Consider the following 25894-nt stretch of genomic DNA (forward strand, 5'->3'; position numbering starts at 1 on the left):
TGGCCTTCATTAGGGAAATGAGTATAGAAGTATCCTGCTAAAAGAAAGATGCCATTGAGATGGGAAGATGCAGAGAAAAAAACAAGCATGTTGCCAGGCCTTGAGGGCTACAGGGAGAGATTGGGCAAGCTAAAACTATTCCTTGGAGTGTAGGGGCCTCAAGGTGATTTTATAGAGGTGTAGAAAATCACAAGGGGAATAGACAAGGAGAATGCAGTCTTTTCTCCAGGGTAAGAGAAAATCAAAAAACTAGAGGACATAAGGTTTAAGTTGAGAGTGGCAAGATTTAATAGGAGCCTGATGGGCAATATTTTCACATGGAGGGTGGATACATAGGAACAAACTGCCAGATGAAGTGGTTGAGGCATGTATAATTACATTTAAAAGGCATTTAGATAGGCAAGAAGGGTTGAAAGGGGACAGGTTTGGATGGGGGATTTGAGTCGGCATAGAAGAGTTGAGCTGAATGGCATGTTTGCTTGCTGTATGACTCTGGCTCAATGTAACTTGCAATTTCTTTTGGTTTCTGGCTTCATTGGGAAATAACAAAATACATTTACCAAGGTCATGTCAACATTGTATTTTCTATTTTTGAAAATAGAGAACATAGGAGTCATCATGTTCTTGGGCAAACCATACTGAATATTTTAATTAAATGCACTATATGACAAGATATCAGATGTTAGATTTGGCCTGCATATTAAAACGTAAACTTTTTCTGAGTGGTGCTTATGCAAAAGAATTATGTTTTAGTATGTCATTGGTATAAGTAGAGATAAAGGTGGCTCAACTAGTCATAATTGTAACTGGACTATTTTGTTTGCCTTCCCGTTTTGTTTAATTTTAGTATGAAATATGAAACACTTCATAAAATGCACAGGACTTGTTACTGGAACGTCTTTGAAAATCACATGCGGCAGTGTTTTTTTTCTTTTATTCAATTACAAATGTGGTAGACTGATGTGGTGCGTAAGTGTGTTTACACTAAAAATACAACAGTTCCCAGTAATTTTATGACTAATAATTACCAACTCCACAAAATGTTTTACAGCAATTCATAAAATGGTTCAAAGCATGAGAAATGTTATAATACATTCCTCGCAGATTGCTGTTACATATCCTCAGCAATTACATGGCTACGGCAGTAATTCCACAATCTATCACTGTTTATTTGGACATGTACTTTACATGATTTCCTTTGCAAAATTTAGCCTGCTTTACGATCTTTTAAACAATTGCATTGCACAACTTCGATAAGAGGCACAGTACGAGTAAACATTCATTTTGTATACATTATTCATTGTTCTGATTAGAAAGAATAAAGAAATTTAATATGCTTTGTGAGAGATGAAAAAATCTGAAGGGTCCCGACATGAAACGTCGCCTGTCAATTCCCTCCACACATGCTGCCTGACTGGATGGTTCCTCCAGCACTTTGTGTTTAGTCCTGTATCTATTTCCCTGCCAAAAACATATGAATGTTTTAATTGAGTGGCATGTACTTGAGTAGATGACCCACATTAAGACTTAAGATTCACAGTCCCACATTAAGACACATTATCTGCCTTAAATGGTGCAAGGTTTAACATGACTTTAACAATTAGCTCTCTAAAGATTGTAGAATTAGAAATTTCAACAAGATCACCATTTGTTCTTTCAAACTTCAGAGAACTTAGATTGACAACTCAAGGCAGTATAAAGACACTAAGAATCAACCAGTGAACTTCATTGCATCCCCTTTAGGAATCAACAGTTAGGTTTATTGTCACAATGCTTTGTTTTGCATGTTATCCAAACAGTTCAAATATACCATAAATAAATGCAATCAGTTCAAACTCTAAGAACAATAGATAAAGCAAAGGGGAAGGTAGAGTGCAGATTATTGTTCTCAGTTTTGTAGCGCATCAGTCCCTTTGGACAAAGGCCAATGTTCTCAGTGGAGTAGAAGTGAATTGTACAGTACCTTAGCTTATGGATGGATTGTTCAAAAGCCTGATTAAAAGGGTGTTGTTGGTTGGGGGGGGGGGGGGGGGGGGGGGGCGAGAAGCTGTTCCCAAGTCTGGTGAGGTATGCTTTCAAGCTTCTATACCTTCTGGTGGATGAGAAAAGAGCAGTCCTAAAGCTCCATATAGCTCCATATAGTTGTAATAAGGCTTCTTTGCTCTTATGCTGTAGAGGTTAGTATACCAGCTTTCTTCATTTAAGCTGGGTTCAAGAGTTAATTAATTCAATGATTTCCTGGTTATTCTCATTAAACCTGTAGTTTCTTGCTAGAGATGCCATGGATCTTCTCACCGATGCTAATTATGGCAGACAAACACAGCCTGGTTACATTGTAGCTCCGATTGAGTGGGGCTTGATAGGTTGCTTAATATAGCAGAAGCAGCAATGGTAGTGTTCAACAAACCTCCGTGCATGGGTGGTCAAAGGTTCTTTACTATCACATGAACAGATGTAATGAAATTCTTTTTTTTGCATACAGTTCAGTAAAGTATCATCAGACATAAGCACAAACCTGATTAGTACAAAGAGTATTGCAGTTGTCCATTGAGACCACATGCAAGAGTTGCCAGGCTATGGTACCTTTTTCAAAAGGATGCAAGCAGCCTTCCCTCACATGATGAAGTAGGTGCCAGTCATGGACCTGTGATGTGACCATGTTTTCATGCACTTGCCTCTCCAATGAAACTAGACATTTGTCATAACATGGCCAGAGAACATAGAACAGTGCAGGAACACACCCTTCGACCCATGTCTGTGCTGAACGTGACGCTAAGACCAACCCTTATCTGCCTACATATAATCCATATCACTCTATTCCCTGCACCTGCCAGCCATTTTGCCAGAACACGTATGGATTAATCATTGCATGCTTCCCTTCCTTGCTGATGAAACCCAGCCAGTGATTTGGGTTCCTATCCAGGAGAATCAATTTGCTTCCCATTGCGCTGGAAGACCAGGATCGTCCATTCAGGTCCCAAACATCATTCTCCCATATCTAAATGCCCTGCTGTGGTATTCTTTAATGGGTTAAATTGTTACATATTAGCTAAAACATGGGCTTCACAGAGAAAGATTCTAATCAAGTAACAAGGGGGCCAAGGTGGTGGAGACCAGGTCCCACTGCATTGAAGGTAATGCTCATGTATTACTGAGCACATGTATAGGTGTAGCCAGGCACATAGACACCCTAGTTATCTTCGACCAGTGTATACTTCGTCATCCATGTCCCAAGCTCTGCTGACACAAGATCACGTCTCTCGGTCCCTGTATCTGGTCACTCCCCTGCATATGTTGCTGGTCACTGGCTCCACTTTCACACCCAACTACACCTGTGCCAGGATCTCCAGTTCACAGGTACCCAATTCCATTCATGCAAGTGCAAGCAAACTGAACTGGAAACCCTTGGTCACCTGTTTATATAACTTGTATATGCTCCTCTGAACTAATAGATTGCACATCTGAACCCCAGTAAATTATTTTATTGCCATCGACTAATCATATTGGCATCCCAAAAGACCCGTTTCCAATCTTTACCAAGTCCATTTGCAAAGCTCCACCCATACACTCCAAAACATGTGCAACACCAATAAAACTCAAATATCCCACATTCCATTTGTTCATTCTGCCATTTTCTCCATTCATTTCATTTTTCATACTCAAGTCTGGTCAAAACCAGTCTCTCTGACTAATTCAGATTTTCCAAAGTTGTTAACACGATCTGCGAATAGATCAAGCAATTTTCTACCAAGTCAACCTCTTTCTCATCTCAGAACAGGATTGCATTTGCTTCTTTCAAATCCAAATGGGATCATTTTGGAATCAAAGGAATTCTGATTAAAACCTTTAATATCCTCTTAAGTTGTAGGTCTGCAGGTAACAGGTGTTCACTCTCTTTAATAATTAAACAAGGATAGGCTAACCATCCCCTTGTGCCTGCAGTCAAAAAGATGGTACTTTGTTCCCGTGAAAAGCCAGTTGAAAAATATATCAGCAAGTTGCCAGTCACAGAATGGCACCGAAAACTGAGCCAGCAAGTTGGAAAGTTACAAATGAATGCAGTTAATATAAAATTGAGTTATAAGACATTTATTTGATTTTTTAACAATTATGCCATGAACTCGTATGGAATGGGCTCCAGCAGCTGCGGCTTGTTCGCTTTAGTCCGCACAAAGTGTGCCTTCCTGGGCTCAGCAGGCTGGAAAGTAGAAAATTCACATGTAAAACATTTCACTTAGTTTCACTCTATGGTTCTATCTTATGCTGGATTGAGAACACATTTGAAAAGCCGCATATTTAAAATGCACTGACAATCGCCTTGAGAATGTTTTACCAATAACCACAATTCCCCACATTGTTGTCCTCTTGAGATCACTTTCCCTATCTAACAATGGGCTTACCAGGAACTGTCCTGCCTGGAGTCATTGGTGGTCGGCCGTGATCGGTCCTGGCCTTTTCTCACCTCCAGCCTTCAACCCCCACTTTCAGTCTAAAGAAGTGCCCTGACCCGAAATGTCACCCACCCATCCTTTGTCTCCAGAGGTGCTGCCTGACCCGCTAAGTTACTCCAGCACTGTCTATCTTTGGTATAAACCAGCATCGCCAGTTCCTCTTTTCTACTGACAATTCATTTGCTGTAATTTTACCCTTCAACATTTTCACATAAAATGTGCGGGAATAATGCCGATTCAACGCAAAAGTAGGATGCGTTTTTGCACTTCCCAACTCCACCAATTCATTTGCAAATAATATCATTGGTGTCTAGAATGTAGTACACACAGGCTGCCCTTACCTTGCGTTTCAGTTCGACCCAGATGCCATTCTCCTTTGCCTCTTTCTTTGCCAGTTCATTCGACTTCACGCGAAGCAGAAAACTGTCCCTGCTTTTTGAATGCTTAATGTGCTCGACACGCACATTAATTCTTTTGGCCAGGATCTTGCCCCTAGGATACAAATCAAAGCAACTGAATTAGAACGGCACTGCTACTAAAACAGTGTTTTATAAATTTAGTTTTTAAAGACAGACTAAAAAGGTATGACAACAAATCTTCACTATTCACTATGTCCCTAGTGATAGAAACCCAAGTAAAATACAAAATACCTGGGTTTTTAAAAAAAGGACATTTTATTCTACCCCTCTTGAATGACCAATAAAGACACATGTCTTCTTGGCAAAGTGAAGAGGGACGACATGAAATGGTTTACATTTCCCCACCCAAAAAAACCAACAAAATTTACATTTGTGTCTCGTGCAATTATTCCTCTAAAATCTCAGGAGCTGTTAGTCAGTTAAACCCCTCCAGAATCCATCCAACTGCATCTACATGTACAGTTAACTCAATTTATAGTTCTCTGCATCGTGCTCTTCTTGCCCCCCCCCCCCCTTTCCTTCTCCCCACTCTTCCTTATCTTTAGGCAAAAATCAGGAGATTTGTATTGCCAACTTCCCATCCTACCCTTCCTCCAATACTTCCATCAGTATCAAACCCTATTCCTTAACATTGCTTCTTACCAGCCTAGTTACCTAAGCCAACCGTACCCTCTTCTGAGAGCTCCCCCACACCCCATTTTGAAAGAAAATCCCAAATTCAACCAAGTCGTTTGATTAGCCTTCCAAATAACCCCTTGTGCCGAAATGTCAAACTTTCTGATCAAAACTTTGCAGTACTTTGGAACATTTTCCAACATTAAAAAAGGCACCAAATCTTTTATACTTACTTGACTTGCTTGTTGATAATAATGCCTACAGCATGTTGTGTAACATTATAAATTCTTCCAGTCTTCCCATGATAACATTTATGGGGCATGCCCTTTTGAACCGTGCCTGTGCCCTGAAGAAAAAGGCCGTTTAGTGTTACCCTGCAAGTTTTGAAATAACATCTATTTGCAAAGTTCAATAAAGATGATACAGAAAAAGAACTTATCCAAACAAAAGTTAATACAAGATTTAAAAGACAGTCTTTCAACCCATCTTTATACATCAATTCAAGATAACAATTTACTTTTCCATGGTACAGATATGCTAATTTGCAACTAATGTGTGGTTTGTTAAAGGAGACTAATGAAGCAAAGAGGAATAGAGAAAGAATGCCAACGGTTCAAAGTCTGTATACCTAAAAAAGCAAACTGCTAACAGTGGGATGGTTTGCAGGAAGGGTAAATACAGTAGTGTCCAGTATTGAAGGAACATGAGAACTCCTTCAATGCCGACTTTTGCAACCAAAGAATTATGGAATACTCCATAGCTCTGAAACTATATCTATTCACTCACAAGATAAGCAACTAAACTCACATTGATCTTCAGTCCTATCGCCACAGCACATTGCACAAATCAAGCTCCATTAAGCCCTAAAATCAAGCTATTGAGAGAATTGAGGCTCGAGTATTATTAGTGTCAAGGTGGGAGATTCTAAACAGGATTCCCGAGATTTATTACTGCCATTCCTAATTTACACCTGTAATAATTTTTGGAGATTAATAATAATTAAAATGTTAAAATTTAACTATAAAGATATAAAGCATGAAGTCAGTAAAATGATTAATTAAGGGTACAATGCAAAATGCTCAGCTATAACAACCACCCAATACCTTATTAATCTAACAACTCCTAAAAACAACAAATACATCATTTAGTATGTTAATATTTCTCTCTCAAAAATATTTTCAAGTGTCCAGTTTTCAGGGATAATTTCTGCTGCAAAACTGCAGCATTTTTTTTGCTGTAAAAAAGCTTATATAATCAGACATCACTGATTCCATTTAACATCAAGACTGCATTAAAGGCTTTAATAAATACCTTGACGTCAACAATATCTCCCTTCTTGTAGATACTGAAATAGGTAGAAAGGGGAACAGGTCCTGAAAAGTAACATTTTACAAATTACATATAACATAGAAAATAGTAAAAATTCCTACATCAAACAATCCAATGCAATAAAGGTAAACAAATACAAATATTGTTTCACTACATAGATGAAAAGAATTTCCTTGGTGTCCTCAAGAACAACAGCACAGTGAGTGGAGTTGCTGTCCCTTGGTGCCAGGACCCCCCGGCTCAATTCTGACCTCAGGTGCTGTCTGTGTGGAGTCTGCACAATCTGCTTGTGTGGTTTTCTCCCACATGCCAAAAGAGGTGCAGGTTGGTAGATTAATTGGCTGGTGTAAATTGGTCATCGTGTAGAAAACAGAAAAATAGGTGCAGCAGTAGGCCATTCGGCCCTTATGATCATGGCTGATCATCTAAAATCAGTACCCCGTTCCTGCTTTTCCCCCCCATATCCCTTGATTCCTTTAGCCAGAAGAGCTAAATCTAACTGTCCCTTGAAAACATCTAGTGAATTGACTTCCACTGCCTTCTGTGGCAGAGAAATCCATTCACAAATCTCTGGGTGAAGACGTTTTTCCTCATCTCAGTCCTAAATGGCCTACCCCTTATTCTTAAAATGTGACCCCTGGTTCTGGACTCCACCAACATCGGGAACATTTTTCCTGCATCTAGCCTGTCCAATCCTTTGAGAATTTTATATGTTTCTATAAGATCCCCTCTCATCCTTCTAAATTCCAGCGATTACAAGCCCAGTCGACCCATTCTTTTCATCATATGTCAGTCCCGCCATCCCGGGAATTAACCTGGTCAAAAATGCCAAATTTTCTAGATGCTCTCAGAACCGGTGAAATAATTTTGCTCAGCTTGCCTCATGAGGCAATCAAAGGAATGGAATCATCATCGAGCTCTAGTTTTTACTGAAATACACATTATAGCAGTATTAACCAAACAAAATTATACCAACATCTTAATAAAAGGCAGAGGGGTAATAAATCAGGCATCATTTCATTCAGTTTATTTTGATTTCAAAACGAGATATCTTCAAATGGGTCTATTTGTAACACGCCATGTGGTGTACTTTCTATTTCTACTCCTCTATTCCAAATAGCTGGACTTCAATCAGCACCTCTATGATCACTGGGTCATCACTGGGACAGTAAGAGGCACAAAACCTCTACAAGGTGGATCCGATTTGTCTGTGCAAAATCCCAAGGTCAGTAGACTCGAATAGGAAGGAATTGACACCTGGACACAACATCTTTATTCGATCAAAACCATACATCTGAGTTTTCTAAACAAAACATTTGATCTATGGATCAGTCGCTGCAGTAAAATTAAGGATTCTCACCATGTTTGCGGAACGGCCTCGCGAACATGTATCGCGTCCCCCTCCTTTTACCTCTGGTGTTGGTCATCTTGGACGTTCACTGAAAATGAATAAGCACAAGATTTAAATGAAGATACAACGTACCCAATGATGGGCTGGAGTAACTCAGCAGGCCAATTGACATGCAGAGGGGTAGTTTTGGGTCAGGACCTTTCTTCAGCAGTTACTCCAGCATTTTTTTGGCATTATTTTTCATGAGTCACATGACACAGCTACCTTTAAAAAAAAATAAAATTGTTTTGAAAGATTGGACATGGAAATAGGCCCTTCAGCCCATCAGGTTATCCTGGACACAAAGTGCTGAAATAACTCAGCAGGTCAGGCAGCATCTCTGGAGAACATGGATAGGTAATGTTGCAGGTCTGAAGGGTTCAAACCCAAAATGTTACCTATCCATCTTCTTCAGAGACGCTGCTTGACCTGCTAAGTTATTTCAGCACTGTATCCTTATGTAAAGCAGCATCTGCAGTTCATTGTTTCTACTTTTTCCTTTCATTTTTTATAGACACCGTCATCTTTGTCAGCATGGGGGAGTTGGGCTGAAGGGCCCGTTTCAGCAATGTATGACTATAAATCCAGAACGATCATAGATCAGACGTTCACACAAGTTCAATGTTATGTTACTTTCTCATCCACCCCATACAGAGACACTGCCAAGTTTCCTTCCTACAAACCCCAAGCCCATCTTTGGGGAAGTGGGAAGAAACCAGAACGCCCTGGGGAAACCCACATAGTCACAGGAGAATGTGCAAACTCCACACATACAACACCCGAGATTAGGATTGAACTCAAGTCGATGGCTGAGAGGCAGCAGCTCCACCAGCTGCGCCACCCTGTGCTGCAGGCACCTCAATCATTGATAAAGAACAAATTTAATAGCAGCCCACGATTTGTTTAGCGCGTCCGCTCGTTATAATGTAGAACAGAACCACACAAGAACGAGCATACTGTGCCGAACATGACGCCTAGTTAAACTGATCTCATCTGCCTGTACATGATCCATATCCCTCTATTCACTGCACTTCTATGTACCTATCTAAAACAATCTTAAATGCCACTATTGTATCTGCCTAAACCACCAACCCTGGCAATGCATTCCAGACCCCCACCATGCTCTAAAAAAAATCATCCCCCGCATATCTGTTTTAAACTTTCCCTTCTCACCTTACAAGTTATGGACACTTCCACTCGGGGGAAAGGGGGTTCCGATTGTCTATTCTATGTATGCCTCATAATTTTATATATTTCTAACAAGTCTCTCCTCAACCTTCCAAAGAAACTAATCCGTCTATCCAACCTCTGCCTGCAACTGAATATCGGCAGCATCCTGGTAAATTGCAATAAAAATGAACTACAGATAGTTTTTTTCCCTTCTGGTAAACCACCTCTGCGCCCCCTCCACAGCCACCACGTCCTTTAATGGGGCGGCCAGAACTGCACGCAATACTCCATATGCGGCTTGACTAAAGGCTCCACGGAGCGGACCGCGGGCAGCGCCGGCTGGGCCCCGATGGACGGGGACACGAGCAGCGGCGCAGATTGTCCCCGTTCCCCCACAGCCTGAGGCCGGGCCCCCCGCCACATGTCTGGGCCACAGCTCCCCACAAAACCCATCTATCGTCCTCCTAAAGCCCCACCGCCGGCACCATCCTGCCGCCACCCACTGCCCCCAACCCCCGCGAGTGCCCGGAGGCCGCTGCCGCCGGTATTGAACCGGTATCCGTGGCCGCGGCCCGGCGCCGCTCCGGCCGCCCGCTACCTGTAAGATGGCGCCGCTCGGCGGAAAGGGCGGCTGGGGGCCTCGCGCCCCTTACATAGCAACGGCAGGGCAGCCCGAGCCGCGCCTTGACACCAAACCGTGCCTACAAATCCCTCATGCACGCACATCTGCACCTAACCACCGCGCCAACACTTCATATACATTTTTTTATTGATAATCAAAATAGTCAAATTATTAATTGGACTCAGTACTGACGTCACGTGACCCGGGGCTGGTGGGCTGGCTCCATGGTGACTTTGGCTTCAGCTTGTGTTCAAATGTGAGTTGTCTTCTTTTTGTAGTCCTCAGAATTATTCCAGGAGTTTCCTTGTCGATGAGTTTACACATATTCAATTTCGACAGGATTTAGTTAGCATAAGTGATATTGTTTTTTAATCAATCTGAGCTAACATTTAGCTGAAGAATCATCAATCTGAAGATGGGTCTCGACCCGAAATGTCACCCATTCCTTCTCTCCAGAGATGCTGCCTGACTCGCTGAGTTACTCCAGCATTTTGTGTCTACCTTCGATTTAAACCAGCATCTGCAGTTTTCTTTCCTACACATTTAGCTCAACTACTTTATCTAGGTGAAAAGAAACTAAGGAACATTATGTTCTGGTTACAATTATGAAAGTTTAATAGAGTCAATTATAAAAAAAGTTTAATAGAGTCAAATTGAAATTTCTCTAGCCAAATGACTATATTCATTCTTAAGGTATCACAAAATGCTGGAGTAACTCAGCATCTCAGGAGAGAAGGAATGGGTGACGTTTCGGGTCGAGACCCTTCTTCAGTCTGAGTTACTCCAGCATTTTGTGATACCTTCGATTTGTACCAGCATCTGCTGTTATTTTCCTACAATATTCATTCTTAAGATCAGAATTCAACAATAGGGGAGAGAAATCCCAACTGAGTACAATATGTTCTTGCAGCTGCTCACGAGCAGAAACCTCAATTTATATGTCACCTGTGGTGTAGAGAAATATCCCGAGGCATTGCGAAGTAAGGTGAACAAATTTTAATTGAGATGTTGGAATCTTGAGTAAATCCCAAAGTGCTGGTGTTACTTAGTGGAGTTACTCCAGACTTTGTATTTTAGTGTTTTAACACTTTGAGATAAACACAATGTGCTGGAGAAACTAAATCAATCTGATGAACGATAGTGACCTTAAACTTCACCTGTCCATTCACTCCACAGTTGTTCCCTGGCCCGTTGTGTTACACCAGCACTTTGTGTTTTACTGGAATTTTAATTGTTGTTTCTCCCTTTGCAGTTGCTGCCTGACCTGGTGAGTACAGCATTTTCTGTTTTTTATCCCAAAGCTCTTCACAGCAATGCTATAAAACAAAAATTCAGAGCAGGGCATACATGAGAATATGATCAAAATATATCAAAAAGGTCACTTTAAAGTGTATCTTAAATGAGAAAAGGGACAGAGAGCGTGGGAGGAAATCCCTGAGAATTGTCAATTAAGACACAAGATACTGCAAATGCTGGAATCTTGAGCAAATCACAAAGTGCTAGAGGAAAGCAGTGGGTCAAGCACCATTTGTGAAAGGAATGGACAGACAATGTTCCTGTTTGGAACCCTTCTTCAGAATGATCAATTGATTTGGTAGATTTGTCAAATTAAGACATGGATTTGTGTTTCACTGTAATGTCAGGGTCTCCAAATGGACATAACAACAACAACAGTATGGGCACAAATTGCTGGTCAGCAGATCATGCAATATCTCTGTAGAACATGGAAAGGTAATGTTTCAGATCGAGACCCTTTCATCTGCAGTTCTTTGTTTCTACATCACAACAGTCCTGTCATACAACAGCTTAATTTTCTAGCTCCTTTCAATCTTGACATTTTTTAGTAAATCCATAGTAGAAAGAAAGCAACTCAAGGTTGTGTTCTGCTTTGTTGTCAACATCTGGAATGTTTCATGAGTCAGAACAAACGACAGCTACATGAATGCATGGAGGAAAACGTTGAATACACCCAAATAAGGAAGATTCACTCTCTGTCATTTTCACTTTTGATTGGTGTCGAACCACTTGGTTCCAGCATCAGTGTTTCATGGAGAAAATTCTGGAGCAGAACCTCATGCACAAGGGCCCGTCAATTTATCGGATATATCTGTGAACGCCGTGGGAAGCTAATGAAATTACCAGAGCCTTGGCTGAGATATATGAATGGTTTGGGAACAGCTCCATCCAAGACCGCAGGAAATTGCAGAGAACTATGGGCGCAGCCCAGTTCATCACACAAACCAACCGCCCATCTATTGATTACATTCACACTTCACGCTGCCTCGGAAAGGCCACCAACATAATCAAGGATGAGTCTCACCCCGGTCACTCCCTCTTTCCACTCTCCCATCAGACAAGCGGTACAGAAGTGTGAAAACGCACACTTCCAGATTCAGGGACAGTTTCTTCCCGGCTTTTATGAGGCAACTGAACCATCCTATCAACAACTAAAGAGTGGTCCTGAACTACTATCTATCTCACTGGAGACTCACAGACTATCTTTAATTGGACTTTACTGGACTTTATCTTGAACAAAACATTATTCCCTTTATCATGTGGATGGCACAATGGTAATCATGTCTTTCTGATGACTGGTTAGCATGCAAAAAAATGCTTTTTACAGTACCTCAGCACTCCAAAGACGTACAAGTATGTAGGTTAATTGGCTGGGTAAATGTAAAAATTGTCCCTAGTGGGTGTAGGATAGTGTTAATGTACGGGGATCGCTGGGCGGCACGGACTTGGAGGGCCGAAAAGGCCTGTTTCCGGCTGTATATATATGATGATATGATATGATATGTGGTAATACACTAACTAACTAACTAACTAACTAATGATTCAGCATTGGTGAGGTGTCGGAAGACTGTAGGGTGGTAATATTGTGCCCCTTTTTAAAAGGGCTGCAAGGAAAAGCCTGAGAACTATAGAGCAGTGAGCTTAACATCTGTGGTAGGCAAATTACCGGAGAAGATTAGGAGGGATAAGATATATGCATTTGGATAGGGGCTGATAAGGGATAGTCAGCATGATTTTGTATGTCTGAGATGGTGTCTTACGAATCTTACTGAGTTTTTGATGAAGTAACCAAAAAGGATGATGAGAGCAAAGCCGTAAATGTGGTCTAAATGGACTAAAGGTAAGGTATCCTTCGGTAGGCTTCTCTGGAAGGTTAGATCACATGGGATTCAAATTAGCCAACTGGATGAAGAATTATCATCCTGGAAGGAAGCAAAGGGTGATGGTGGAAGGATGTTTTTTAGACTAGTGACCTATGACTAGTGGGGTGACTTGGGGATTGTTTAGTTTAGAGATACAGCGCAGAAACAGGCCCTTCGGCCCACCCTGTCCGCGTTGACCATAGATCACCCCATACTGTCATACACACAAGGGACAATTTACAATTCTTTACCAAAGCCAATTAACCTACAAACCTGTACGTCGTTGGAGTGTGGGAGGAAACCGGAGCACCCGGGGAAAACCCATGCGGTCACAGGGAGAACGTACAAACTCCATACAGACAGCACCCGTAGTCAGGATCGAACTCGGGTCTCTGGCGCTGTGAAGGCATTAGTAAGTTTGCAGATGACACGGAGTGGTATCATAGAAAGCGAAGATGGTTATCACCACCTACAGTAGGATCTTGATTAATTGGGCTAGTGAGCTGAGGAATGGTTAATGGAGGTTAATGCAGATGTGCGAGGTGTTGCATTTTGGGAAGTCATACCAGAGCAGGACCTTCACAGTGAATGGCAGGGCTCTGAAAAGTGTTGTAGAGCAGAGGGATCTAGGAGTGCAGGTACATAGTTCCTTGAAAATGATATCATAGTTAGATAGTATGATCAAAAAGGCATCTCTTACGTTAGCCTTCATCAGTTAGGGTATTGAGTATGGAAATTGGATGTGCTATATTTGTACAAGATCTTGGTGAGGCCTCATTTGGAGTATTCTGTTCAATTTTGGTTATCCTGCTATAGGAAGGATGTTGAAGAAGGGTCTCGACCCAAAACGTCACCAATTCCTTCTCTCCAGAGATGCTGCCTGTCCCGCTGAATTACTCCAGCTTTTTGTGTCTATCTACGGTTTAAACCAGCATCTGCAGTCCTTCTCACACATAGGAAGGATGTTGTTAAGCTAGGAAGAATGCAGAGAGGGTTTACATGCTTGTTGCCAGGATTTGAGGACTTGAGCAACGGGAGAGATTGGGCAGGCTACGGCTTTATTCCGTGGAGCGCTGCAGGCTGAGAAGTGATCTTATCGAGGTCTATAAGATGATGTGGGAAATAGATAGAGTGAACACACAGACTCTTTTACCCAAAAGGACACAAAGTGCAGGAGTGATTAGCGGGTCAGGCAGCATCTCTGGAGAACATGAATAGGTAACGTTTTGGGTCAGGACCCTTCTTCAGGCTGATTCCCCTGACGGGGAATCAAAAACCAGAGGACATAGGTTTAAGGTGCGAGGAGAAAGATTTTATAGGAACCTAAGGGGTAACTTTTTCACACAGAGGTTGGTGGGTGTACAGAATGTGCTGCCAGAGGAGGTAGTTGAGGCAGGTACTATAATAACATTCTAAAAACTTTTGGACAGGTACATGGATAGGAAAGGTTTAGAGTGATATGGGCCAAACATGGGTAGGTGGGATAGTATAGAGGGGTTGTCTTGGTTGGCATGGACAAGTTGGGCCGAAGGGCCTGTTTCCATTTAGTATGAGTCTTGGACTCTATGGTTAAATTAACAACTTTCCCAAGAAGATATCGTGATGGCATCTTTATTTCTATCCATAGGAAAGCTTGGAAGAATTTCTGCAGCAAATACTTGCCTTCAGACTGAGAAAATTCCTCACAGAGGCTGGGCACGAAAGAGGCTGTGTCAAAAGTCCCCGCTGGCGCATATTTGATGCACCCTTTGTGGAAGCATTCAATCGTGATATTAATGGAACTGCACAAAAAATGTCAGCATGTTTGTAATTGGTCACAAATTATAGGATTCCATCTAGCGTACTCATGAGGTAAACATGCATTTTTGGTACACGAAAAAGAATGGTTTAGAGGGATATGGGGCAAATGTTGACAAATGGGACGAGCTTAGATGGGGCATCATGGTTGGCATGGACGAGTTATGCCGAAGGGCCTGTTTCCGTGCCGTAAGACTATGAATATGACTCCATAACTAACTGGTTATGGCAAACTAACTTCACAGGACATGGTGTGGTCTCTTTGGAGATGAAGATTGGGTGGCAGCTTTGCAGAACTATTGTTGGACTATGGAACTATTCTTCCTTGGTTTCACCCTTACCTATTCAGTCCTTGTCTAATCTTTCTTCCCCATCCACATAGCGTCTTAATGATGCTATCTGAAGACACGGTGTGGGACCAAATATACATCATTGACAAACATCAACCACTTTTTTAGGACACGAAACATGCCCGTCCATGTTTTGCAGAGCTGCTGTCTGACCTGCTGAATTACTCCGGCACATTGTGTCTTTTTTTGGCAAATCAGCATTTGTGGTTCCTTGTGTCTTATGTCCTCATTTCACTAACCTTTCCCCTGCCCTGTCCCACCTTACTCCCTCCCTTCGCCTTTACATTTCACGCAGCTTCTCCTTATCTGACACAATTTTCTCTCCTTTTCACCTCTAGCATTTGTCATTTACTCCACCCAGGTACCAATCAACACCCCATTCCCGCCCTCACATCGCCTGTATCCACCTATGACTTGCCAGGCTTTGTCCCACCCCTTCCTCTCTTTTCCAGCTTTCTCCCTCCTACTACAATCAGTCTGAAGAAATGTTCCGACCCAAAATGTCATCTCTCCATTGCCTCCCCAGAATCTGACTCACTCCAGCACTTTGGGTTTTTCTCAAGCATTACTGATCTTGAACTCCATTGTTCAGTGCCATTAGCATGGTTTTCTGACATCTGGTCCTGGATGAACCATAATTTCTTCCAGTTTACACAGCAGGAAGACTAAACCCATCACCAGTAAGAAATATGGATGTGAAATTACCATGTTAAACTTAAAAGAGTGAAATAATTAAGGATTGAGGATATGGTTATCAAAAGTGGGCTGGGAACATAGATCAGCAGATAAGAAAATAGACAGTGAGAATATTTTATAAGATAATCCACGGCTCCCAGTAAAAATTATTCCAATGAGGCAGGAAGCTTCTTGGAGATAGGGATCTAGGAAAAATATTAACCATGGTTGACCAAGGACGTTCTGGTGGGTATTAAGACAATAGACAATAGGTGCAGGAGTAGGCCATTCGGCCCTTCGAACCAGCACCGCCATTCAATGTGATCATGGCTGATCATTCTCAATTAGTACTCCGTTAATTATGGAGTCTGCAGAACCAGTTAAGGGAACAAGAAAAATGTAATGGAGTTTTTACGCAATCTTTTTTTTTTTCATTGTCTCGTAACATTTGTGTAATTTATGTATCATTTATGTTTTCGTGTGCTGCCTGAGTCTATGTTCCTGTGATGCTGCAGCAAGCAAGATTTTCATTGTATCTCTACATCACTGTGCTTGTGCATATAAAATAAATTTGACTTGAATGGACTTGACTTGTTTATATTGAAACTGATAGGATCATATGCTGTCTCTGACAAAAGCATTTTTCCTTTTTTTTCTGCACCACTTCCAACTTCATTTCAGTTGTCAGTATCAGTATTGTTTGATTAAAATAGCTTTAATATCTGGACAGACTCTTTTGATTTGTCCATGATATTTGTCCTACTTTAGCCCTCATCAGATGTAACATGGTTGTAATGGCAGTTTCTATACCATCTCGAAATCCCACTTCGATAGCCATTACTTCTCGTCGATGAAATGTAGTTATAGCTTACGCACACGTCGCACCCTGATATGACAAAAACGAATCTTCCAAACTTCTTTTCTTCATTAATTAGGTTTTATTAAAATAGCACAAATCAAAGAATAATTCATCACTTTCCGTACTTTATCAACTGTTTCTTCTTCTAACAATATCTCAGAATTCTTGCAGTTATTACCGTATGGTTCTTACAAATATAGCTGGTGCGAGCGCATGGTACGAGCGTGTGTGGTAAAGAACTGTATGCTCACCATCCTCCGAGTCTAAACTGACCCACAACCTCTGTCGACACGCTAGCCTCCTCCCATCTAGACACTCCCCATTACGCATTAAGTCACACCCACAAGCAGGCAAAAAAGTCATAAACTAGAAATATTAAAACATAGCCATAACACAATGACAATAACTGAATTAAGCATAAATGGCTCCTACAATGGTATTCTTCAGATATTTGTTTACTATGCTTGAAAGAAAAAGAAAACATATCCATGGGCAAGCCATTGTTATCTAGAATAAAATGTGGGCATATTTGAGAAATATTTTGGAATGTATCATAATCTTTGTGAATACTGAACGCATTTATTTTTGATCTATGATGTAAAAGCAACAAAGGACACCACTACAAATTTGCAATACCTTCTGAGAAACAGATAGACAAAATTGATGGATTTCTGAAAACAGAATTATGTTTACGATAAGTTCAATGGTGCTTTATTGTCACGTGTGCTCTGCACTTGTGAGCTTTTTGCATCGATCACACATGCACGAACTGCCATATATTGGTGCCATTTACAATAAGTCCAAGGTTCGGTTCATGCACTTGATGTACTGGAACGGGTCCCGATCCGGGTAAGCCCTAGGCTGCTGCAGGGCCTTTTCCGTCGCCGTCGACCAGCTCAGCCTGCGAATCAACGTCCCTCCCCTCGCCCGACTGATTTTGTGTCCCGGGGTGCCTCCTGCAGCCGACATTGAAGGCACTTGAGGCAATACCTGGACCATCTCCTACCGGCCCACTCCTTGAGTCCGTCGTCGCCAGCAGCTATCTCCTCAGCTCTCCGGTCTTCGGGGCCGAGCTCGGCGGCTTCCAAGTATAAATGCTGCAGGCTGCGTCCCACTGGGTCTTTCTTGCCACCGTGCGTGGCCACGGGGGTGTGGGGGGGGGGGGGGGGGCTCGGTGGCTTCCCCAACAGGCCAAGGCCCGCTGGGTCTTCCTTTGTCCGTCCAACGGATCTCCTGGGCAGGTTCCGGCTCTGCGGCACATCCCGGGAGCCATCTGCTGTGATGCAGCGCATCCCAGGAACTTAAGGGTTCAAATAAGTGTGCGTTAACAGCAGCTAGAATGATAAACAGAAAATGCTGGAAATATCAATAGGGAGGGCAGCGTCCGTGGAGTTAGAAAGGGAGTTAAGGCCTACCTCAATTAATGCATGCACTTCTCCATATCTCTCCATACTCTGCATATTCATGTGCTTATCTAAAAGCCTTTTAAACGCTACTATCATATCTGCTTCCAGCACCACCCTTAGCAGCACATAACAGGCACCTGCCACTCTCTGTATAAGCAAGCTTGCCTTGTACATCTCCTTAAACTTCCCCCCCTCACCTTAAATTTATCCCCTCTAGTTCATGAGATTTCAATGGGTAAGAAATTCTGATGTCTACCCTCTCTAAGCTTCTCAATTTTGTAGACTTCTATTAAGTCTCATCACAGTTTCTGATGCTCCAGAGAAAACAAAGTTTGTCCAAACTCTCCATAAAGCTTAAACTCCATGATGCAGGCAGCATCCTGTAAACCCTCTCCTTTTCCAAAGTCTCCACATCCTTCCTGTAATGGGCGACCAGAACTACACACCATACTCCAAACGCACCCTAATCAAAGTTCCATAAAGCAGCAACACGACTTGATTGATTGATTGATTGAAAGATACAACATGGAAACATACCGTATCATTCAACATTCAGCCCACCGAGTCTGCGCCGACCATCGATCACCCATTCACACTAGTTCTATGTTATCCCACTTTCTCATCCATTCCCTACTCTCTAGGGGTGATTTACAATTAACCTACAAACCAGCAGGTCTTTTGGTCTGTGGCAAGAAACCGGAAAACCCAGAGAAACCCACGTGTTCACAGGAAGAACATTCAAACTCCACACAGACAGCACCTGTCAGAATCGAACCCGGGTCTCTGACGCTGTGAGGCAGCAGCTCTACCAGCTGTGCCACTGTGCCACCCGATAAACAAGTGACTTCCTGACTCATGTACTCATTGCCCCGAGTGATGAAGGCAAGCATACTATATGCCTTCTTTACCTCTCTGTCTACTGGTGTTGCTATTTTCAGGGGGCTGTGGACTTGCTCTTAATAGCTCTTACCATACTCATTTATATTACAATATGAAAATATGCAGTTTTGTGTTGATGTAAGTAAATATTTTGGACATAACCTGCATCTACAACACTATTGCTTGAAAAGGTGAAAAAAAGAGCAACTTCACTGCATGCTCAATCAGAAGAGTCAGTTATTCTAGAGAGTGCAAGAATTTGACAGTAATGAAAATCAATGGTTCAGCGGTTCCATTATTATTGTGTGTACCAAGATATGTAGAGTTGTAGGGACATACGGATTAGCGGGGGGGTCTCGAACCCTCGGTTAGGATAACGAGTCACGGGATGCGGGAGTGCGAGGTATAGTTGTGTCTGGCGCCAAACTCAAAAGATTAGATTAGATTATGTAAGCAGTTAAGTAGTGGTGTCCAAAGTAAGTGCGCAGCTTGTTACGGTTTTTGCTATGAATAAAGACCTTTGGACAATAACGCTCGTTTTGGACACTACATTGGTGACCCGAACGTAAGAATACGCAGAATGTCGCAAGTGGGAGCGAGCGCGGGCGAGGTTCACCTACCGCCGTTCTGGGCCCATCAGCCGCACCTGTGGTTTGTACAGGCGGAGTCGCAGTTCCATATAAAAAAAGGTGGATAGTGAACAGGAGAAGTACCACCACCTGGTGAGCTGTCTGCAGGCGGAGGTGGCTGCGAGGGTCAGTCAATATCTGACCAGTCCACCCCAAACGGAGCAGTACGTGGGGCTCAAGAGGCTCCTACTGAAGAAATTCGGCTGGAGCCAGAACCAGCGGGCTCTGAAGCTGCTCCATCTACCAGCGTTGGGGCAGCGGCTGCCGTCCAAGTTGATGACGGAAATGCTGACCTTGGTGGGCGACCATCAGCCGTGCATGGTTTTCGAAGCGGCATTTCGAGAGAAGCTACCCCAGGACGTCAGGCTGGTGTTGGCCGACGTCTCGTTTGACGACCCGGGAACGTTCGCCGAGAAAGCCGACGTGCTCATCAGGGAGCGGAACACCCGGGACGACTCGGTCAATCGTGTCTCGAGGCCCAGCGGCAGTCGGGGGAGCGGCCGGGAGAGCGACGGCTCGGCCGCTATTTCGCAGTCTGCCAGGCAAGAAGGGGCTGCAGAACATGTTTATTGGTCGCGGGCACAACCAGCGCGGCAGAATAAAAGCAGCTGGTGTTTCTTCCACCGGCGGTGGGGCAGTGACGCCCGAAGTTGCAGAGCCCCGTGTACGTTTCCGGGAAATGCATGGGCCGATCGAACGTAGAGGCAGTTTCGATTGGCCGTAATCGCCGCCTCTACGTGACGGACCAAGAGACCGGGATCGTGTTTCTGGTGGATACGGGAGCGGTGGTGAGTATTGTGCCTCCCTACGGATGTGAAGTACAAGCGGGGGGGAAGGGGCCACCCCTTATTGCAGTGAACGGTAGCGCCATCCGCACTTACGGTAAGAGGACTATGTCCCTGTCCTTTGGGTCTAGGACCTACCGTTGGAATTTCATCGTGGCGGATGTGGGCCAGGCCATTTTGGGTGCGGATTTTCTATGGGCGTTTTCGTTGGTAGTAGACGTCCACGGTAGCGGCCTGCAGCCCTCAGCCGACGAACGGCCCCGAAGTACGGGGCCTGCGGCCCCTCCAAGCGCCGCCCCACCCAGTTCAGCGATCCAGGCCATCACGGCCCCCGGTCAGTTCGATGCGGTCCTAGCGGAGTTCCCGCAGCTCCTCGTTCAGCGGTTCGATGCACCTTCCGAGAAGCATGGGGTGGTGCATTTCATTCCGACCGAGGGCCCGCCGGTTTTTGCCCGGGCACGGCGCCTCCCACCCGAAAAGCTGGCCATGGCTCGAGAGGAGTTCTTGAACTTGGAGAGGCTGGGAATTGTGCGGCCTTCAAGTAGTCCGTGGGCCTCCCCCTTGCATATGGTTTCCAAGGCATCTGGGGGGTGGAGACTATGTGGGGATTTCCGACGACTTAACGCGGCAACACGGCCGGACCGCTACCCGATTCCGCACATACAGGACTTCTCAGCTAGCCTAGAGGGGGCTACAATTTTTTCGAAGATCGATCTGGTGCGGGGATATCATCAGATCCCGGTCCATCCGCCGGACATCCCAAAGACGGCTACCATTACTCCGTTCGGGTTGTTTGAGTGGTTGCGCATGCCTTTCGGCCTTAAAAACGCAGCTCAGGCATTTCAGCGTCTCATGGACCGTGTGGGTCGAGGTTTGCCGTTCGTGTTCATTTACCTCGATGACATTTTGATTGCCAGCCGTTCGGTCCAGGAGCACTTAGTCCACCTCCGCACTATATGCCAGAGGCTGCAGGACCACGGTCTGATTCTGCACCCGGACAAATGCCAATTCGGCCTGTCGGTGGTAGATTTTTTGGGTCACCGGGTTACATCGGCCGGAGCCACCCCTTTGCCAGCTAAGGTGGAGGCGGTCCGCTCTTTTCCACGTCCTACTACCATCAAGGGATTGCAGGAATTCGTGGGCATGGTGAACTTTTATCACCGGTTCGTGCCTGCAGCAGCTCGGGTCATGCGCCCCCTTTTTCTATGCCTCGCGGGTAACCCCGCCGAGTTGGTATGGTCCGCATCTGCAGAGACGGCTTTTGTCGCGGTCAAACAGGCCCTCGCCAACGCCACCATGCTGGTGCACCCGCGCTCCTCCGCCCCCACGGCGCTGACGGTGGACGCCTCAGACGTGGCGGTGGGTGGGGTTTTGGAGCAACAGGTCGAAGGTCAATGGCAGCCCCTGGCGTTTTTCAGCCGGCAGCTCTCGCGAGCCGAGCTCAAATATAGTGCGTTTGATAGGGAGCTTCTGGCCCTCTATTTAGCAGTCCGCCACTTCCGCTATTTTTTGGAAGGCCGTTCTTTCGTGGCCGACACGGATTACAAACCTCTGACATTTGCTTTTGCTAAGGTTTCTGATCCGTGGTCAGCTCGCCAGCAGCGGCACCTCACCCTAATTTCGGAGTTTACCACCGATGTCCGTCATATTGCGAGTAGGCTTAATACGGTTGCTGATGCCCTGTCCCGGCCGGCCATTCCCTCCGTTGCTGTGGTAGGCGGACAGGTGGATTTCCAGGAGCTAGCGGAGGCTCAGCGCCTGGAAAAAACGGCCGAGGTGTACGCCTCCACAGCCTCGGGACTGCGTTTGGAGCAGGTGGCGTATGGCCCCACAGGTACCAAGTTGTGGTGTGACGTTTCCCTTTCACGCCCTCGCCCGGTGGTGCCTGCCGCCCTGCGGCGTAAGGTTTTTGAGGCCATTCACGGCCTGGCACATCCGTCCATCAGGGCGACTTCGGCCATGGTGGCCGCCCGGTTTGTCTAGCACGGCCTGCGGAAGCAGGTGGCGGCCTGGGCACGGGCCTGTATTCCGTGCCAAACCTCCAAAGTTCATCGCCATGTCCAGCCCCCATACCAGAGATTCGAGGTTCCCCCAGTCCGTTTTTTCCACATCCACGTGGATTTGGTGGGTCCATTGGTAGCGGCACGGTAGCGCAGCGGTAGAGTTGCTGCTTTACAGCGAATGCAGCGCCGGAGACTCAGGTTCAATCCTGACTACGGGTGCTGCACTGTAAGGAGTTTGTACGTTCTCCCCGTGACCTGCGTGGGTTTTCTCCGAGATCTTCGGTTTCCTCCCACACTCCAAAGACGTACAGGTATGTAGGTTAATTGGCTGGGTAAATGTAAAAATTGTCCCTAGTGGGTGTAGGATAGTGTTAATGTACGGGGATCGCTGGGCGGCACGGACTTGGAGGGCCGAAAAGGCCTGTTTCCGGCTGTATATATATGATATGATATGATATGATATGATATTGCCTCATTCCAGGGGTTATACTCATCTCCTGACGGTGGTGGATCGGTTTACACATTGGCCGGAGGCGCTCCTATTGTCGGACACCTCGGCGGCCTCCTGTGCACGGGCCCTGGCGTTGCATTGGGTGGCCCGTTTCGGCGTACCGGCTATCATCACCACAGATCGGGGAGCCCAGTTCACCTCCTCCCTCTGGGCCGCGCTGGCACAGTTGTATGGGTCTCGTTTACAGCAGACCACCGCCTACCATCCCCAATCCAACGGGATGGTTGAGCGCTTCCATCGGCAGCTGAAGGCGTCCCTCTGTGCCCGACTGACCGGCCACGATTGGGCTGACCAGCTGCCTTGGGTCCTCCTCGGCATTCGTACGGCCCCAAAGGCCGAGCTAGGCACGTCCTCGGCCGAGCTCATCTACGGTTCGCCCCTGCGGGTACCAGGTGACATCCTCCCTTCCGCCCCTGCCTTGCCGCCGCCCGTTACGTCGGTGTTGGGTTCCCTCCGGGCACGGGTAGGTTCTCTGGCTCCAGTCCCGACCTCCTGGCACGGAAGCACGACGGTCCACGTCCCGTCGGACTTGCGGGACTGTGATTTCGTGTTCCTGCGGAAAGATTCCCACCGCCCCCCTCTTCAGCCGGTTTATCAGGGCCCGTTTCAGGTACTTAAGAGAGGGGCTGTCACTTTTACCTTACAGGTGGGTAATCGCCAGGAGCTCGTTTCAGTATCCCGGCTCAAGCCGGCCCATTTGGACCAGGACCTCCCTGTGTCGGTGGCACAGCCGCCGCGCAGGGGCCGGCCTATGGCCGCCCCACTGGTTCCGCCAGCGGTGCCTTGTTTGCCACCTCTCAGCCCCCCGCCGCCTATGGTTGGGCCCGGGCCCCCGTTCCCGATCAAGCGCTCTCCGTCGCCTACGCCCTCCGCTTCCGTGGCCCCTCCATCGCTTCCGGCCGCGGCGGCGGCCTCCCCGCCTCCCATCACATTGGCGGTATCGGTTTCCCCCCTCCGTACGCGTTCCGGGAGGGAGGTCCGGGCACCCATGAGGTATGGTTTCGAGGGTTCTGGGGGGGGTCATGTAGGGACATACGGATTAGCGGGGGGGTCTCGAACCCTCGGTTGGGCTAACGAGTCAAGGGATGCGGGAGCGCGAGGTATAGTTGTGTCTGGCGCCAAACTCAAAAGATTAGATTAGATTATGTAAGCAGTTAAGTAGTGGTGTCCAAAGTAAGTGCGCAGCTTGTTACGGTTTTTGCTATGAATAAAGACCTTTGGATAATAACGCTCGTTTTGGACTCACTACAGTCATACAATGATACAGCATGAAAACAGGTGTTTTGGCCCAATTTGCCCACGCAGACCAACATGCCTACCTACACAAGTCGCACCTGCCTGTTTGGCCCATATCCCTCTAAACCTATCCTATCCATGTACCTATCTAAGTGTTTCACAAAGTTGTGATAGTACCTACCACAACTACCTTCTCCAGCAGTTTGTTCCATACACCCACCACCCTTTGTGTAAAAAAAAGTTACCCTTCAGTTATGGTGAGATTCCTTTTTTGCATACAGATCAGAGTGCGATTATTGCCAGACACAAGTACAATCCTCGGTTAGCACATAATGCAAAGAAACACGCCTCTATATGCAATAGTCACCAGGTTTTGTCACCATTTCACAGTCCCAACTGCAGCTGGCCATAGAGGCCTGTTGCAGCCGTCTCCTCCACCTGGTTCTTCGTCCTCCTTGCCCAGCCATCTTCAACCTTCATGCCCCGGGAAGCACTTCCACAAACGACCTTGAAGGCGTGGTAGGTAAGACACTCCCAGTTTTTCCTACCGTCCATGGCCGTCAGCGTCCATGGCCGTCTCCGTCCACCGAAGTTCACTCCCACGGAGTGAAATTTGTCTTGGGAAAAATGGCCAATTGGAAATTCACAGCTGGGCTTGCAACTCATACAATTTTCTTTATTAAAATTGAAACCTGACAATATGCTTGCATGCCAGCATGAAGCAAAATGTAAGATGGAGATGAATTCTCTGTGATATTGTGCTTTAAATAAGTATACCAAAAGGTTAACGAGCAGGTTTGATTGTGAACAATTTATCTTCTGAAAATACATTCATTTGAAGGTTCCCTATTTCATCATGTCAGATATAAATGTGACATAAACTTTGAACATTTGTCACCTTCAAGTTGTACACTTTTAAGTATGGCAGTCTGTTCATTTTCCTAACACTGATGACTAGTGTTCACAGCTGAATGACAGTTTTGCTAAATTCTCCATCCATTATTTATATCATTCTTGATACAACATGCCCAGAAGCGGCAGATATCTTTTGATATGATATGATATGATATCATATCATATATATACAGCGCGGAAACAGGCCTTTTCGGCCCACCAAGTCCGCGCCGCCCAGCGATCCCCGCACACTAACACTATTAACACTATCCTACACACTAGGGACAATTTTTACATTTACCCAGCCAATTAACCTACATACCTGTACATCTTTGGAGTGTGGGAGGAAACCGAAGATCTCGGAGAAAACCCACGCAGGTCACGGGGAGAACGTACAAACTCCTTACAGTACAGCACCCGTAGTCAGGATCGAACCTGAGTCTCCGGCGCTGCATTCGCTGTAAAGCAGCAACTCTACCGCTGCGCTACCATGCCGCCCCAACCACTACAGATCACAAAGAATGTTCCTTTCACTCCTCTCATATAGGACAAATCATATACATATCAAAAATTTAATTTGGGCAGCACGGTGGCACAGCGTTAAAGTTGCTGCTTTTCAGCACCAGGGACCCGGGTTCGATCCTGACTCTGGGTGTTGTCTGCACGGAGTTTGTACATTCTCCCTGTGATTGTGTGGGTTTTCCCCGGGTGCTCCG

At 45.4% G+C, this 25894-nt stretch overlaps 1 protein-coding gene and 1 non-coding gene across 2 annotated transcripts; both read right to left on the reverse strand.

Moving 5' to 3' along the window:
- Window positions 1-4068: 4068 nt before the first annotated feature.
- On the reverse strand, window positions 4069-10039 carry rpl21 (ribosomal protein L21). Its single transcript, XM_078402402.1, has 6 exons — window positions 9973-10039; window positions 8175-8253; window positions 6797-6858; window positions 5719-5831; window positions 4793-4943; window positions 4069-4198 (listed from the first exon to the last, which is right to left on the reverse strand). The coding sequence occupies exons 2-6, from the start codon at window positions 8239-8241 to the stop codon at window positions 4109-4111; spliced, it is 483 nt and encodes a 160-aa protein (XP_078258528.1). The 5' UTR covers window positions 8242-8253; window positions 9973-10039; the 3' UTR covers window positions 4069-4108.
- LOC144595660 (small nucleolar RNA SNORA27) lies at window positions 5060-5190 on the reverse strand. The gene has a single exon (XR_013547523.1). It is a non-coding gene; the product is annotated as a small nucleolar RNA SNORA27 (small nucleolar RNA).
- Window positions 10040-25894: the final 15855 nt, after the last annotated feature.

The sequence above is a fragment of the Rhinoraja longicauda genome, chromosome 7 (genome assembly GCF_053455715.1).
Source record: "Rhinoraja longicauda isolate Sanriku21f chromosome 7, sRhiLon1.1, whole genome shotgun sequence".
NCBI classification, from domain to species: Eukaryota; Metazoa; Chordata; class Chondrichthyes; order Rajiformes; family Arhynchobatidae; genus Rhinoraja; species Rhinoraja longicauda.

What these genes read in the sequence shown, in the direction of transcription:
- rpl21 (XM_078402402.1), bottom strand. Translation starts at nt 8,241, where the DNA reads ATGACCAACACCAGAGGTAAAAGGAGGGGGACGCGATACATGTTCGCG. An exon ending in GAGGCCGTTCCGCAAACATG is followed by an intron (nt 6,859 to 8,174) that starts GTGAGAATCCTT and finishes GTTACTTTTCAG; the next exon opens with GACCTGTTCCCCTTTCTACC. An exon ending in GGGTCGAACTGAAACGCAAG is followed by an intron (nt 4,199 to 4,792) that starts GTAAGGGCAGCC and finishes TCTACTTTCCAG; the next exon opens with CCTGCTGAGCCCAGGAAGGC.